The sequence below is a fragment of the Acanthisitta chloris genome, unplaced genomic scaffold (assembly GCF_000695815.1).
Source record: "Acanthisitta chloris isolate BGI_N310 unplaced genomic scaffold, ASM69581v1 scaffold24511, whole genome shotgun sequence".
Classification (NCBI taxonomy): domain Eukaryota; kingdom Metazoa; phylum Chordata; class Aves; order Passeriformes; family Acanthisittidae; genus Acanthisitta; species Acanthisitta chloris.
Genome location: NW_008658054.1, coordinates 71,822 through 88,521, shown reverse-complemented (window position 1 = coordinate 88,521; position 16,700 = coordinate 71,822). Strand labels below are relative to the sequence as shown.

The following is a 16,700-nucleotide window of genomic DNA, read 5'->3' as shown; positions in this document are numbered from 1 at the left end:
AGTGTTTAATGGAAACACTTCCACATGTATATAGTGACTCATTAAACTATTTCTAGATATTTAATCTGCTTCTATTTCCACAAACTAACTTGAACCCTCTTTGCTCTCTAGCATCTTGAATGTGTTGGAGTTTTATTAACCCTTATTTTTTTGGAGTCCATATTTGATCCAAATGGTGTATTCCTTGATTATTAAGACTTCGAAGTCCAGAAATGTCTTTGTTGTTACCAAACTTTGATCATGAAGTTTGGCAAATCTGACATTTGTCTTAATTTATTAAGTTTCTAGCCTTTTAATTCCTGAGTTTTGCTTGTACATGCTTTTCTTGTTTTGGAAAGGAAAGATCATCCCTATAGCTTTCTATTATGAAAGGAGTATTCCATGGACCCATAAGTTCTTAGGGAAGGAGACATACCTTCCTGGTGATATTTGTTGCTATATCTGCAGTAAAATTAGTTTGGTTAGATTTTCTCCTGTTAAAGCATTGTGTGAAGTTGGATACAAGTGAAATTGGAAATGGTGGGTAAGGCAGAAAGTAGAAAGATCATCCCTATAGCTTTCTATTATGAAAGGAGTATTCCATGGACCCATAAGTTCTTAGGGAAGGAGACATACCTTCCTGGTGATATTTGTTGCTATATCTGCAGTAAAATTAGTTTGGTTAGATTTTCTCCTGTTAAAGCATTGTGTGAAGTTGGATACAAGTGAAATTGGAAATGGTGGGTAAGGCAGAAAGTAGTGGAAATAAAAGAATAAAACAATCTATTTAAAAGGAATATACATTTTGCCATACACATGTGTGCAGGAAATAAGTCTCCTTGTTTCTTAGGTGTTCTGCCTCAGACAGAAAAAGTATTTTTTCCAGCATTCAAACACACAAGTAAATGGGATTTGCTTTAATGTGGACAGTTAGGTTTTCATTGTGAAAGTTCTCTTTGGTCAGAATAGAATTCTAGAATGTATGTACTTCGTTAGTTTTTCTTGATTGTTTTCTAGAATTACTGTTTTAAATTGGGATAATTTTAGTGTTTGAAAACTTTTAAACAATCAAAAAGCCTGCTGAGACCTGAGAAAAAACATTCTGTGCAAGTGACAGCATTTTTCATAGCTATAGGAAAACTTTGGGAGAGGAACTTTCATGTAAGCAGAAATGTGTAGTCCAAGTCTCAAAACTTTTCTTATCTAGCAATTAGTTTATTGGCATATACATCTTTTAAGCATCCATGTGGAACATTTTTAGAAGGAGAAGGGATTGTGTGACAGTTCTTGAAAGTACTTTATACATTGCTAAGTTGGTGTTAATGATGATTTAAAGTAGTCACTTCTTATATGAATTTTACAGGTCACATAAGTTTTATGGGATTTTGTTTCTGTAACAGATATTGAAGTGAGATGTCTCTGCCATAGTTGTCCTGAATGTGTGGCAAGATGAGGGCCCACTTTTTTGTGACAGAAAAGACACTCTGTTGGCTCTTAGCTCACCACAAATTCAGGAGAACTGTCTGATATCCAGCTGACCTGCTGGAGTTTTCCAAACCAGGACAGATATGGATATGTATGCTTTTATAGCCATGTACTGCTTGTGATGCATTACACTGAAGAGACTGTTTTGGTTTTTCACACCTCACTGAGCAGTGTTTAGTCATGTAAACCCAATGTTGACTCCATGTGTTCTCCCAAACCCAACGCGAACACTATGGTAGTTCCAACATGGGTGACCAAGGAATGTAACAGCTTTGGTTTTGTTCTAAAACCAAAAGCATAATCTGGATCTGGAAAAGATTTTACTGCCAAATGGACAATGGCCAATTGAACAAAGAGTGATTTTGCTTTTCAATTAATATATATTTAGTAGAAAAGGAAAAGCAAATCTTTACTATAATCTTTTAAGACCTAAAATGTATTTTTAATATCCTTTCAGACATGCAATCCATGAAGCTTCAACTATGTTTGTACAATTAGAGTTTTAGATGAATTATAAACTCTTAAATTAAAATTACAGGCTTCTTTCTAAGATTCATAAGGGATTAGAGACAATTGGAAGCAATTCCCAGGCGGAGTTCTACAATGAAAGATTTGCCAAGGGTTGGAATAAAGGTGCAAATCAAAATGTAATGCATGTAATTCTATTTTTGCTACATAAAACACACCACAATGGAGGGGCACTGAAAAGGGTAGCGGAAGTTTTAGGTTTTTGTGTCACAATTCTGCTTGAAAAGTGACTGTGGTACTTAAATATTGTGATGTCTAGAGATAATATTTTTCTGTGGCCTTTGCAAGACTTGGTTCTATGCAATTTAACCGTCATATATTTTTGAAGGAAATAGTTTTTTCCTAAGTTCTTTGTTTGTTTTGGAGCATTTTTTTCAAGCTTTTTCCACTGCACCTATCTGCAAAGCTCATGCAAATAGAAAATAAGTATCCTATCTAAACTTTCTCAGTGGGAATTCAGTCCTGTTTTATTTCTAACAGAAATTGGTTTTCTGGTTGTTTTATTTGGGTTTTTTTCCAAGTTTGTGATGCTATCTGCTGATGGTGGGAATTCAGTCCTGTTTTATTTCTACCATGAATTGTTTTTCTGATTGTTTTATTTGGGTTTTTTTCCAGGTTTGTGATGCTATCTGCAGATTTGTCAGAATTCAGGTGTTCTTCAGTTATGATAATTTTGATGAAGCTCTTGATGGCAACCAAATAGGTTCCATCTCTAGGGTTTGTGGGGTTGGTTGTTTGCCAGTTTGCAAACTGGAGTTAGCTCTCTGGCAGGTTACAAAGGAAACACTTTGGAGACAGATCGTGGTTTCTGGGTTCCAGGTTTCTTGACTCTGAGCAGAAGGGAGAACTTCAGATAAGTTTCAGATAAAAAGATGAAATAATTTCTTTCTTTCCCTCTTATTTTCAGGAAATAGCAGTATTTTTGGTGATTTTTAAGAAAAGAGATTGTGATTTCCAAGTAGTCTGTTGAATGATCCTCAGCTTTGAAAGAATTAATTTGTTTAGCTCAACTTTTTCAAGAAGAGGTGGGAAAATGCCACTTCTAAACAATATAATCTGGGAGAAAACTGGTGTGAGCAGAAGTATTTCTAACACTAGGTCAGTGAATAGTTACCATGCTCTGTGGAACATTAGAGCTCTGTGAAGATAGTACTATGTGACTGAATTCCCTAAGCATTAAAGAAAAAAATAGCTTAATTCATATTCAGCCAGAATAAGTTTTAGTAAGTATGATTTTTTTCCCCTGTATTCAAGGTTTTCTAATCTCTCCCTAGATGATCTCAACATGACACATCAGCACTGTGTTCTGGCTGGTTTGTCACCTCGATTCAGCTCAACTCATAGAGTGGCAGATGTAAGTATCAAAAACGTTTCGCTGTTTGGTTCCTCATAAAACTAATATTCTGGCACCATGTATGTAGCATTATGGTGTCTTACCCAGAATTGTGGTTCATGTTATGCTTATGACTCAAACTATTTTATTCAACTGCTCTTTTTGGATTGAGGAACACTTGCTTCTGGATTGGGAGTTTGCCTAAACTCAGAGAGCCAAATCAGATATGAATGAAGAACATGCTGCTCCACACCTCTTGCATTGCTGATGAAATACAGAAAACAGTTGTCTTCTTGTCTGAAATGTTGTGCAAGTGTTTTGCTGTCCATAGCACATCAGCAGTGTCCACTGGCTAAAAAAACACCTTAAGGAGATCACAACAAGCAGCAATAGGCATGAGTATGCTTTGAATTGGATCCTTCTGTGCATTTGAGGATTGAAGAAGGAGAAAAGCAACTGAGTCTCTTGTCCCAGAGTAATTCTGTGATAACAAGGCTTCAGCCTGATAGTCTCAGTGCTTAGACACCTTTTGTTGTTTGTTTTGGGTTTTTGAAATGTTTTTCCTATTAGACCTCTCCTCCTTATTCCTTTCCGTGGTCTTATCAGCAGTTTTGTTTATGTAGTATTACATTGAGAAAGCAGAGAAAAATAAGACTGCATAGTCAAAAGATACTCTAAAAAATTAGTTACCACTTTCTTCTTTCAGCAAGGCAAAATACACTATCTATCCTTATGTTGCTTGGGGTTTTTGTCTCATTGCTCCTAATTTGTGGTGGAATGGAAATGAAGCAATAGCACCAAACATTGACTTATATATCCATATAAATTGTGATAGACAAGATAAGTGCCCTTATTTCCCAAACAAATACATTTTCGGCTTGCTTGACCTGGGCTTTGTCATAAAGTTAAAGTACAGAGTGTATTTTAAAAGAAATAATCATGTTTTTCACCTCTTATTGTAAGAGTGCTCTGATCTGCTGCTTCTGTCTCTGTTATTTTTCTTTACTTTCATGGTATGAACAGCTTCTTTATTAAGTGGTTATGCTTTGGTTTTGTAAGTTCTTGTGACTTGAAGTTGTATAGTATATCAGTTTCTTTTGCAAATACTATTAGACCAGGGTGTCCTTATTCAAGATTATACCTGGAAATTTAACTGAAGGTATAGATCAGATATTTAATTGGAAATAGAAGTCATGAACATATTTCAATTTTCTTTTGTTTCAAACAGATTTTTACAGATTTCCTTCTGATTTTGAAGGAAATTTAATGTAAAAAACCCCTAAAAAACCAGAAGTGCAAAATTGTTTTATTCATATTCTCTCTGGCTAGTGAGCAAACAGCACTGTCAGGCTGGATGCAGAATTCCATTTTGGTGTTAGTAGGAGCCCATAAAACTGGGCAAATGCAACTGATTGAGAAATACTGTCAGAAGGTGGCCAGAAGCAATGGGAAGTATGACATGGTTTTGTGTGCCACATTTGTAGGGTAAATTTGAAAGGAATTTTTTTCTTTCTCCTTTGTCTATGCTGTACTGGTTGGCAGATGTTTGATGGAGTAGACTCTATGTAGTTTATATCAATAACTGTATAGACAGTTCAGGAAGCTTTATACTTTTATGTAAAGTCACAGAAATACATCCCTTCTCCTCCACTTTGGTCATTTCAGAAGCAAATTGTTCAATATATTTGAGAAACACTTTCTAAAGTGGCTCTAACTTTTTGTTGTATCTTTATAGTGTTCGAGAGGAACATTGGAATACATATTTGGGCAGTGTGAACTGGCACTCCAGAATTTACAGACAGAGTCTGATTCAATGTCATTATCTTTGAAATCCCTGGAAACTGCAGTTGTGAAGCAAACAGAAGAAATACATAATGAGGTGAGATGATCTGCACTGAAAATACTTCAGCCAGTGCTCATGGAGTTAATGGCAATTAAGTGCGTTCAGCTGCTTTCAAGGCAATGCTTTGTATAAGTTTGCAATGTAGCTTTTATGACTTGGATGCACTGCTTTTTACTTGGGTACAAGTACTTTTTACTTGGGATTATGTTGAAAGTTTTCATTTTTCCTTCTTAAGATCCCTCTGCTGGTAAAGTAAGAGAAGTTTCATAAAACACTACACCAAATCTGATAGTGTTGTGGACCAAAAAAACTGCATTAGTGCTTCCCTAACAAAAAAGGAAGAGAGAGAAGAAATGTGATAGTGTTGTGGACCAAAAAAACTGCTTTAGTGCTTCCCTAACAAAAAGGAAGAGAGAGAAGAAATTAGAGGATTAGAAGGAAAGAGCAGGTAAAATTTGTCAGTTGTTCCTGCCTGTGTGCAGGATGCCAGGTGGGACACAATTTTGAGTGTGGGCTTTGAATTACGTTCTGAAGAAAATAGTGGAAAAAATTGTGAGTGATGATCATATTTAAGCAGGTCTTTTAGTGTTACAAAATGTGCAAGTGTATTAATGCACTTTGGTGGGATTCCACTGAAGCTGGCAGTGCTTTCTTGAGGGAAGCTGTGCTGTATTTCTACTAAGATAAATAGGATCACTATTAGAAGTCACTTTCGCTCAAATTAGAGTTTGTGAAAAATGTTTGAATTGCTGTCTGCTGAGGAATATGATATTGTGTAGTGTTACTAAAACTTTGTAGAACATCTTTAATCTGTGTTGTGTTTACAGTTGGGAAAATGAAGTATAGTGCTGGCAAAAGATTTGCACCCTTGACTTCTACCCAAACAGCTCCTAGGACAATTTCAAGAAGTCTGATGCATGCAGGGGTTTACAAAACATTAATCAGGCTCAGTCCATAAAACTGCATGCATATGTGGTTTGCACAGCAAGGGCCACATGCACAGCTGGGCTAAATTTGCACGGGTCCTTTAACATCAAAGCCATGTGCTGTTTACATCAGGTGAGAGACTAGCCCCTGGTGTTTGCAGTCACCTGAATAATTTTGCTATGTGACACACAGGGATGTTTCCTGTTACACATGTGGGATATACTGTAACAGGAATCTTTGTTTAAATTGTACATCTTGTGCACTTAAACTTAGTAGACACACTGGATCTATATTTAATTTGATAAGACAGTACCCTTCTCACCTATTTTTCTATTCTTTTTTTTTTTGACTTTTTTTAATCCCAAGATCAACTCTGCAGTTAGAGATATAATTTATTTGGTGGACAAGTAGACAAATTTTCTAGTGGCTTATCACTGTGGTAAATGCACATTTCTTTTTCAAACATCACTGTAGTGAAAACAGGGATCTGTGAAGCTAATGCAATTTTTTTTGCATAAAAAACTTCATACCTTGTTCTATACACTAGATAAATCTTTGTAGTTTCAGGCACTAAGACAGGTTTTAGGTTCACATTTTCTCAGGCAGGTGAAGAACAACATCCTGTTTTGTTTCTTTAAAGAATCAAAATTCTTGTGGATGAAAATAAGTCTTCTATTCCATTGGTGTGGTCAGGATATGGTCACTGTTGTTTGGGGTTTTTTCTCCCTTAGTTTGTTAGTATTTCTTATTGCAAATGACAAAGCAGCATAAAAAGCCAAATATGGGATTAATGAAGAGCTGCCACCCAGTTTCCCAATTTTGCCTGTATATTTCTGATATACAGCTTTCTGTGCTAGTACTAAACCTCCTTGTGAATTTTTTTCTGTTCCTCTGGACCAGAGATCATGAGCTTGAAATAAGATAATATTCGCATCTCTAGAGGTGGTGATACTGTTGTATTTTGTTTTCAAATATTGTCATAACTGAAGTTCTTCAGCTTAACTCTGATAACTAGATGCAGCCATTGGCATTGGTTCTTTATCTTCCTGAAATGCTCTAGTTTCATTTTTTTTACCCCTCTGGCTGGTACCTCCAAAGTAGTCATCAGAGAACATTAACCAGAACAGAACTATCACAGTACCTAGCTAAAATATAGTAGTTCAGTAGAGATTCAGAATCTGTGCTGAAATTAACTGCTCTGCCAAATGAAGCCTGGATGAGTTATCTGTGTCTGCTAGAGGGAAAAAGCCTAAGAACAAGTCTGAAAGAATGAGGTATGATCCTCTGCCTTCACTTTTGTACTCCTGGGCAGGAAAATTGACTTGCTTTGCTGATGAAGTGTGTTTGAACTGAGGATCTGAAGCACAGGTGGAGACTTAGGGTTTTTTTCCATTTTTGTGGTGGGCAGAGAAACCTCTCTAAGAGGTATGGGTGAGTATCTGGGGTATATCCTTGCTGATGTTAGAGTTCATTTGTCAGAGCCCTGTCTGGGATGTCTTGACAGAGGCATCCAAGTAAGATGCTAACCTGAGGAGGCTTTTAGCATCTCTACCAGGCAACCAAGTGGAAGTTTAATATTTTTTTAGACCTAGCTTTGTTGTCATGGTCTCCCTCACTAAACCAGCCTTCAAAGGAATATCTGAGTAATTGCAAGGTATGTGCTGTTTGTTAGATGTGTGAGCCACTTTACTCCCAGTATGTACTTCGTAGCTGTAAGTGAAGATAACCTCGATTATGGGTGTTAATGTGTTGCTTGTCTGAGTAGCTTTGGGCTCACATTCTGAACAAATAGTTCCATGGCAGGGTAGGTAGATGGTGAGTGGTGTAGCAGGGTGAACACACAGCTGTGGAGTGCAACAGCCTGACAACTCACACAGGGTTAGATATTGAAGTTACCTTGTTAAGCTACCAGATTGTTGTTTGGCCAGTAATAATTTAGCCTGAAGGAAATGATCTTGCAGGATTCAACCTCTTGCTCCTACTGAATCACACTTGGCTTTTCAAAATACATACAGCTGCTGAGTACATTCCAAATGAAGCTACAGGGAACCTGGGGAAAACCATTGTCAAGTAAATGTTTTTTAAAGTAACAAAACACTGCTGGATAGATGATGTAAATGCTTGTGCATATAAAAATAAATGCAGGAGAGATTTTTGCCAGCCTGCACTTCACATTTCAAAGAGAATTTGTTTTCCTTGCTTTGACTAGTGCAAAATCTACTAATAGTTCATGTTGGTGTGAGGTACTTTCAAGGCTTCTGTATTTGCCAACATCAAACTAATAGGATGTTCTCAGTGAAGAAAAACACTACAGGAAGGTTTTTTTAGCATCTCTGTATTGTGTTGAAAATTTGGTAAGTTTCAAAGTAAGTACTCAAGTTTGAAAGGTATGGGTTTGTTCTCATCAGCTGTGATTATCAGATCCCAATTACCATGATTAAAACGAGATAATGAATTGATTGCCCTGTTGCTTGTGATGTACAGTCACTTTTGCCTGCAGCAAATCTGTTTTCATGGCAGCAGTAGTTAAACTGAAGTTGGTGAATGCACAGGGATGTAGGAAAGCCTGGACTAGCTGAGTATGTGGTGATAGACACTGCGGTCACTTATGAGAAAGGGTAGCAATGTATGCAGCCAAAGGAAGGTTAATATCTTTTAGCATATCATGATGAACTGTTAACCTGAGAGTTTTGCTGCAGAAGATGAATGTTCTGTAACTTCAGTTCCACTAAAGCTAGAACTGAGCTTTTTGTGTTTCTCCAGTATTTAGTGTTGTGAGGATTTTTTGCTGGTATAGCTCGTCCTGTTTGTGGAAGGAAGTGTTGTGAGGATTTTTTGCTGGTATAACTCCTCCTGTTTGTGGAAGGGGATAAGCCAGTAGGAGTGCCTTCCTGCTACAGGAAAAATTATTACTGAAGAGAGCACAGTGAAAGCAGGAGTACATACAGCCTGGAAAGCAGGTTGCATATGTTGTCATTAAAACATGTACTTAGAAATGGATGTGGTATAAAAAGTGCTCATATGTTAATTAAAAACACCAAACAATCTTAGACATAACTATAATCTCTGAAGATTTTTAGCAAATCTAAGTATTTATGCTTGCATATATCTAACTCAAGGATAAGAGGAATCATGTCATCCTTATCTCATCAAGGTTATCTTCTTTCTCAGAATCAGCAGTTATGTGTTCAGAGGTGATAGTTCAGAGCAGTCCCTTGGCTTGGTGGCCAAGTTGGTGGGTGAAACATTTTCTCCTCAATCCCCATTTTATGAACTCAGTTTAGAGCAGAGATGCTGTGTGATGAATGTGGACCTGAGTTTGATAGCTGTATTAGATGGCAGTCCACATCATTAAACAGCCACTTGCTGCAATTAGCTATGCTGACCTCTGAGGAGACCAGCTAATACTGCAGAAAATTAATTACCGTGTTCCTAAACTTTGTCTTACACCTAAAAAACAGCTCTTCTGTGTCAAGTTGTATATTCTGGATAGGATCAAGATACATTTCAATTTTGGCCAGAATGCCAGACTTGAATTGGATTGAAATTGCATAGATTAATGTAACAAATTGATATGACGAGTCAAAAATCAGATTGACTGAAATAGATTCATGATGAGTCACATTTTAACATTGATATTAATTAAAAGAGGTTTTTTCATTGATTAATGGCCTCATGTGATTAGTTTTGTGAAATGTGTTTGCCAGACATCATGTAGTAGAGACCAACAAAACCAAAGAGAAGTGGGGAGAGAAAAAAACAGCATTAAGTTCTGAAAATTCTAGTTGAATGGTTTGCTCAGCCTTCCCAAAACTGTGCATACTGATTATTTTTAACAAACCATAACTTGATCCTTCATACCTTGTTAATATTGTAGAGGAAGCAGTTTGCTTCACTTTTTTTAGGAAGGATGTCATCAGACTTCTGTGCTAAAAAGTCACTGACTAGCAGTCAGGGGTTTTAAAAATGTTTTGAGATCTGTGTCTGCCAAGTAATTATGTTACATTTTACCAACAGAGTTGTTTTAATATTCGTTTTATACACTGCGAATTGAAGTATCTTTTATTGTAATCTTGAATAAATATATACCAAACCTTTAGTTCATGTTAGCTGGAACACTTTCAGATTTCTGTAGCCATTCAGTTCACCCTTGCAGGAAAGGAAGTGCTAGGTGAGAGCTTTGGGCAGTTTTCTTTATTCTTCCACTGTGGTAAGTTGTCTTGGTTTTCATCTTCGGAGTTGAGCAGGGATAAACAAATTTCTTTGTGATACAAATAATGATTAAATCAGCTTTGAACTCAGTGTGGAACATAACTCCTACAACAAAGATAAATATGGAATTCTAAAGACCAGAACTATGGATTTCTGTTCAAGAACAGCAGCCTCTGTGGTAACTGTGAGAGACTGTGATTCCTTGCAGTGCCACCCTCTCAATCCACAGCAATTGAGTAGGCTGCATTCTAGCAATGTTATTTTACTGCAAGGTTTTTCAGTCTTTTATGACTGAAGCACTTTGAAACCCACGATGTTAATCACAGTAAGCCAGAGTTGGTATGGATTTGACCAAATTGTGAGTAAATCTGAATTTTTATTCTTATTGTACATGTACCACACATTAAAAAGAAAAAAAAAGAGTTGGGGTTTGCACATCTCTGGGTTTGAAGTGAGTAGCTCAGGTCACAAATTGACATGGAATAGAAATCAAAAAACCAGCTGAGTGTAAAGGTGTGTTTAGAAATGAGTACGTTGGTAGCTGTCTCATTTTCTGTGGGATTCTTCCGGTACAGCTGGATTCATGCATTACCCCATTCCTGCCCCAAATAGTGAACATAGATGTTTATGTTGCCATGTGCTTTTATCTTACAGGTTGAATTTGAGTGGCTTAGGCAGTTTTGGTTCCAAGGCAAGAGGTATTTGAAGTGCACTGATTGGTGGCTTAAGCCTATGGCTAAATTGGAAGAATTTTGGAGAAAAATGGAGATTATGGTAAGTACTAGTTTTAAAGTCTAAAGCCTCTGGGGCTTAATTCTGAGACCACTCACAATTATGTTTTTAATTGTACTGTAGTAATGGGTTTTAAACTTTATTCAGAACATATGAGAGGCAGAATCAATGTCAGCCTTTCACTGTCTCCTCTTACTTTTATCCCCCAGTAGCCAGAAAAAAATGTGAGCAAAATCAGATCCAAAACCCCAAGGTTTTAGCTATTTCCTGACTTTGCTTGCTTTTAGAGTTTGACAGCCTTGTGACAGTCATATATTACATCACACAAATTGGTACATGAAACTCTGCATTGTCAACATTTTTGTACAGCACTGATAGAGACAACTCTGCTGGTGACAACAACAGTGAATTCTGCTGAAGAAAGTTGTGAACAAAATTAGTGATCAGGAGGTACAACTGTCTGTTTGTAGTCCACCTGCACACTTACACCAGAGCTAGAACCAACAAGAGGAGTATAGTTTCCAGAATAATTTAAACATGGTTCCTGTATACTTGAAAGTACCTCCTGCTTTCCGTGAAAACAGACTTGGTGACAAGCACTGTTAGCTTGTTGTGCTGCTGCTGGCCAAGCAGAGACTCAGGAGACTGTGCTATCAAAGGTTTTGAAGCAGTTGCCAATGTGTCTCCTTCTGACTTTGTTCTCAGAAGGAACTATATTGGCAAACGTGTCTTGCTCATATCTCTATGTCTGTATTAGAAGCTGCTTCTCAGTCACTTCTACTGGTCACAGCATAAAGGCTCAATTTGCCTGTAGTTGATTTGGAAAAGTTTATAATTTAGCTGAGGATGCTGAGTACTATTTGTAGCAGAGGTGTGTTTGAATCTCTGGAGATGTGGTGCGACAAGAATATCTTTTTGAGTCTTGAGGGAAATACTGTGACTCACTAACCTACTCAAACATATTCTAAGCTTCTCCAGCAGTGGCTGCTTTCAGACTTTGAAAATGCATCTAGAAAAGTAGAACTTTCAGTTGTGAAATCAGTTGCCACAAGGGATCAGTGAACATAGAATTTTCCTACCAAAGGAGAAAAAAATATTTATAACTTGTTTTTGTGGTTTTTTTCCCCTCATTTGTGTTCTTACATGCTCACATTCTTGAAAGACCTTCATAATTTTAAAAAAAAAACAACCTTTGGTTTGTTTTTCTTTCCAATGACAGCTTACTCTCTTGTAACACAGGCTTTGGTGAGGTAGAGACAAGGATGTTTGATATTTTATATCCATTGTGTGTTGAGAACATGGAAAAACAGCAAACTCTGGAACTCTCAAGGGTTAGGTTTTCTGCAATTGGTGTGACATGGCCATGTGTCTCTAATTAGAAACATGGTGGCGTCAGTGTATCTCCTTTCAACAGGCCTCAGGATGATATTTATCAGCAAACTCAAGGTTGGGCCAAGACAGAAGCTGCTTCTAATTTAAATTTTAAAATTGCTTTAATGTTTTATGACTTATAACATATTAATCACAATTAATTTCAGCTATTGAAGGAGACAGAGGAGAATGTTAATTGAGAATGGCTGTTTTGTTGAGTCTCCAAGTAAATTCCATGCTCCCTGTGTTTGGGGCTCAGGTTTTGTTGGAGTTCACCCACATTTTGTGCCTTGGCATTCCGCAGATTTCCAGCAGGGGACACTGTTGAGCCGCAGGTTCAGCCACTGCTTCAATAAAACCAGCGAAATGTGGCATTAGCATCAAGAATTATCCCTGTTGCTTCAAGTTAGCTGTAATCTCTAAGATTCCACAACACGGGAAAACAATTGTGGGTTAACAAATTCAACAGCAATTTAACATAAAAAGTGCTGTGTTTTTGGGCATGCTTAGCTTCCACAGCTAAGTTAAATCAAAAGGGTATTTTTGAAGGTACCCAGTAGTCTACAGTTGATTTTTTGTTTGGTTTTTTTTTTGTTTTTCTTTTTTTGTTCAGCAAATTTATAACTTTAGCTGATAATCCTTAAAAAGAAGACTAAAAAAAATCATGTCAAATACTAAAAGTAAAAATGCCTTAGAATTGCTGATCTAGTTTTGAAAAAAAATTTGCTGCTTAAAAGGAATTATTTCAGAAAAGAAAATATTTAAGCAATCCGTTTTTCTTTTGTTTGTGAACTGAGCATCTCTTGATTTAGTTTTTTTTTTATACAAGTGTCTAGAGTGATACAAAAGTCAGTCTTGGGGTCCCTGTGTGCCTTTTTTTTGGGTTTTTTTTTTCCCCTTGTTTAGTAAAGCAGCTGTAAAGAAGAAAGTTTCCAAATGATCTCTGATTCTGCTAATTGCAATTATTCCTCTGTCACAGCAGAGTAGTGATCTCTGATTCTGCTAATTGCAATTACTCCTGTGTCACAGCAGAGTATGACACTGCATGAAGTTTTAACCCAGTGTCTGCAAACCTATGGGCTTTATTGAATATTTTTGTACGTTATAGCAAGCACACAATTTTATCCTAATGTTTATTCCTGGCATTTCTTTCCCTGAGGATAGTTTTACTTAGAGCTCGTTCTTGTGATGTAAATGTTAAACCTTTCATTTGAATGACATTCTGATAAAACATCACATTTCCCACAATATTACCTCATGAATTTATGAGCCATTAAATCCAAAGCAGTTTAACCAATCTTCTTTTTTTTTTTCCCCCCTCCCTTGAAAATATGAAGGCTATTCAAATCTTTGAGGGTTTCTTTTTTTTAAAAAGTCATCCAAGATTAACACGTTATCGCCTGCGACATCAGGATAAATGCTTGCTGAATTCAAAGGGAGAGTTACCATTTGAAAAAAGACTGTACAAGCTTTGCTTTCTGGGTAAAGAGAAGTCTGAAAAGCTGAAATCTCATGTGATGTGAGGAAGTCTTGCTGTAGCTGTTCTGAGATTCAGTGGAGAGACAATTTGTCTCTCAGGGTCTGCTATCATGCAAACCTTGCAATCTGACATTTATTTTAGCTATGAAAATCTTTAACCACCATACCAAATCAGTAAGAACTGCAGAAGTCCTACAGTCTTTTCTTTTTCTTTTTTTTTCTTCTGTTGTTTATTTTGTTGTTGAGTGATTCACATTAGGAAAGTAAAATGTAAATCAATGAAACAATTTTTGTTTGTGGAATGAAAAGTAAACGTAGATGATTACACTTACTGAATTTTTAAAGGCTTTTTTTCAACATATTTAGTGTTCCTTTCAAAAAAAAAAAAAAAAATTAAGACCCTTGCAGTGCTGTATGGTGTGAATTGTATTTCCTGCTTTGACAGTCCATTTAGCAATGTAGCAATGTATTTATATGGCAGTTGGCCTTAATAACCTTTATTGACTTTAGTGGGTAAGAGCCAAGACTGGCATTATTAAAATGTATCAGTTTCATTGCAGTAGAAGATCACAACATATATAATTATGTTAGGTAGGTTAGGCTCCATTTAATCCCACCTATTTATGCAGGAATTTGGCAAGATGAAAAAAAAACCCCCATAGAACTGAAATGTAGAGAAAAGTCTGAGTGATTTGGAGTAACATTTACCAGCACAACCCTTTGCCTGCAATAAATGGTCTACTTAAAGGAATGAAACATAGATCTTCAGGAAGTGATTTCTTAATGGTGTGAGTGAAACACAAGTAATTGTCACACCGTTTCACTTTTTGGCATCTTAAATTAGAGCTGCAGCTAATGAAATGCAGCACACCTTTAATTTGTAAATGCAGTGTAAAGCAGAATTGTGCACACTCTGTAGGTATCACAAACAATTGGCATTTCGTGCAAATATATCTTTCTACACCACAATCATCTTGATGTGTAAAACTTTTTTGAGAAACTAGTCATGTTATAATTGCTGTTATGCCCAAAAAATGTTTTTAGCAGTTTGTACAAGTGAATTGAAATCGGAGAGCAAGGCTATTTTCTTGTAAAATTATTTTGCTTTCCTTTTTGAGGTTTGTTTCGTTATTTTCTACTATTGCTACATATGAAGTATGTCATAGTTTCAGCTGTAAGCCACTATTGTCAGGGGCTTAGAGCCTGACAGTTAGAATTGAGTCTAGGCTGAAACTTGAGCTACAAAATCTCAGCCCAGAGCCATTTATTTTTTTTCAAATTAAAGCAAGGGTTTAAATATGTATTTAAATCAGAGTATTTCAGTTCCAGGATAACCATGAAAAGCTTTAAGACAAAATATGCTCTTACAAGGAATTCTCCTAGCTTTTGTAGACTTTGGCACTTTAAACAACTAACCAATTATATTTTAAAAAAATAGATAATGGGATCACAAACAGCCTCGTTGGTCGTTTAGCTTCTTGCAAAAAAAGCAGAACAACTTAACTGACATTTGAATTGGTTTGACCTTGTCAGCCAAAATTCAAGGAACTCTGAGGTATTATTTTAATTTCTTTTTTAGTTTTCCCCTTGTGCTTAGATATTGCAGTGTCACACTTTATTGGAGGGCCATGTGGTGATGGGTGATCGTATTTGCCTAATGAGCTGTGAAATGTAGGTACAGCATGGCAGCTCAAAGACCCAAATTTTAACCAGATTTCTTGTCTTTTGGGGCTCTCCTTATCTGTTTAGGCCAGACCCTTTAAATAAGTGTATTTTTGGCAGGTTATATTTTATGTACACTGGGAGTCAGATGTTTCTGGAAATGTACCTTTTTATCTTAAACAACAACAACAAAACCTGATCCTGAAGACTTATTTTTCTTTTTTTTTAATATTCATTTTTTTTCCTGCCACTAATTTCTTTGACCCCAATATTTTTAGCTGTCACAAATGGGGGAAAGGTTTCAGCATTGTCTATAGTAGAATTACTACCAATCTGTAAAAAGAAAAAAAAAAAGTAAAGTTGTATTGCACATCTTGCAGAAAAAAAATATTTACAATTCTGAGGGAATTCAGACTTAAGCTTCCAAAACAACGTGTGTGCTGAAAGCACAAAAGACTGTGTTTATGATTCTCTTTGAAGTGTTTCTGCAACAGGATAAGGAAAATTTTAGAAACTGTCTGATAGTGTTCAGGGTAAATACTTAAACCCCTTTAGAGAATTTCACACACAGATACTGTGCAGCAGAAAAAAGGATACTTATGTTTCCTAAAGCTGCTACAGCCTACAGCTTTGTACTTAAAGACAGAGGTGTTGAATAGAATTCTTCTGAGGATACATCCAGTGACAATATCTACAGGAACATCAGAGCAAACCAGTGGATAGCACTTTCTATTTTTAACCCTTATGTGAGCTGGTTGAGATCTAAGCTGTGTTTATATGAACCACTGTAACATTTCTGTTATAAACTGGAGTTGTTCAAAGTGCAGTCTTCCCACTCCTGCAGTATACTGGGAAAAGGGCACTGAAAACGTTAAGGGTAGAATGTAAACTGGCATAAGCCTGGAAAGGTTGAGGACAATTTCTGCCCTGTGGGACAGTGACATGTATTTCTGCAGGAAAAAATGGGAGGGCTGTGGGTGGGTTGTGCAGCTGTGCCTGTCCTTGTGCCTGGTGGTGAGTGTGCACCAGATGGGACAAGGGTGGACATGCTGTCTGTGCTCTTCCCTCCAAGGTGGATTTGCCCCTTTGACCTTTGTTGATGTTCTTGTGCACACAATTGTGTCTTGGGGAGCTTCAGTTTTGCATAAG

General features: G+C 36.7%; 1 protein-coding gene across 1 annotated transcript in view; it reads left to right on the top strand.

Annotated features, from left to right (window-relative positions):
- The window catches only part of FTO (fat mass and obesity associated), a gene marked incomplete at both ends in the record, with an annotated part of 62,161 nt that overhangs the window by 17,626 nt on the left and 27,835 nt on the right, over positions 1–16,700 (top strand). Inside the window, 3 exons of the mRNA XM_009084978.1 lie at positions 3,267–3,346; positions 5,061–5,204; positions 10,962–11,081. Of these exons, the coding sequence (XP_009083226.1) occupies positions 3,267–3,346; positions 5,061–5,204; positions 10,962–11,081 (344 nt within the window). The remainder of the gene's footprint in view (positions 1–3,266; positions 3,347–5,060; positions 5,205–10,961; positions 11,082–16,700) is intronic.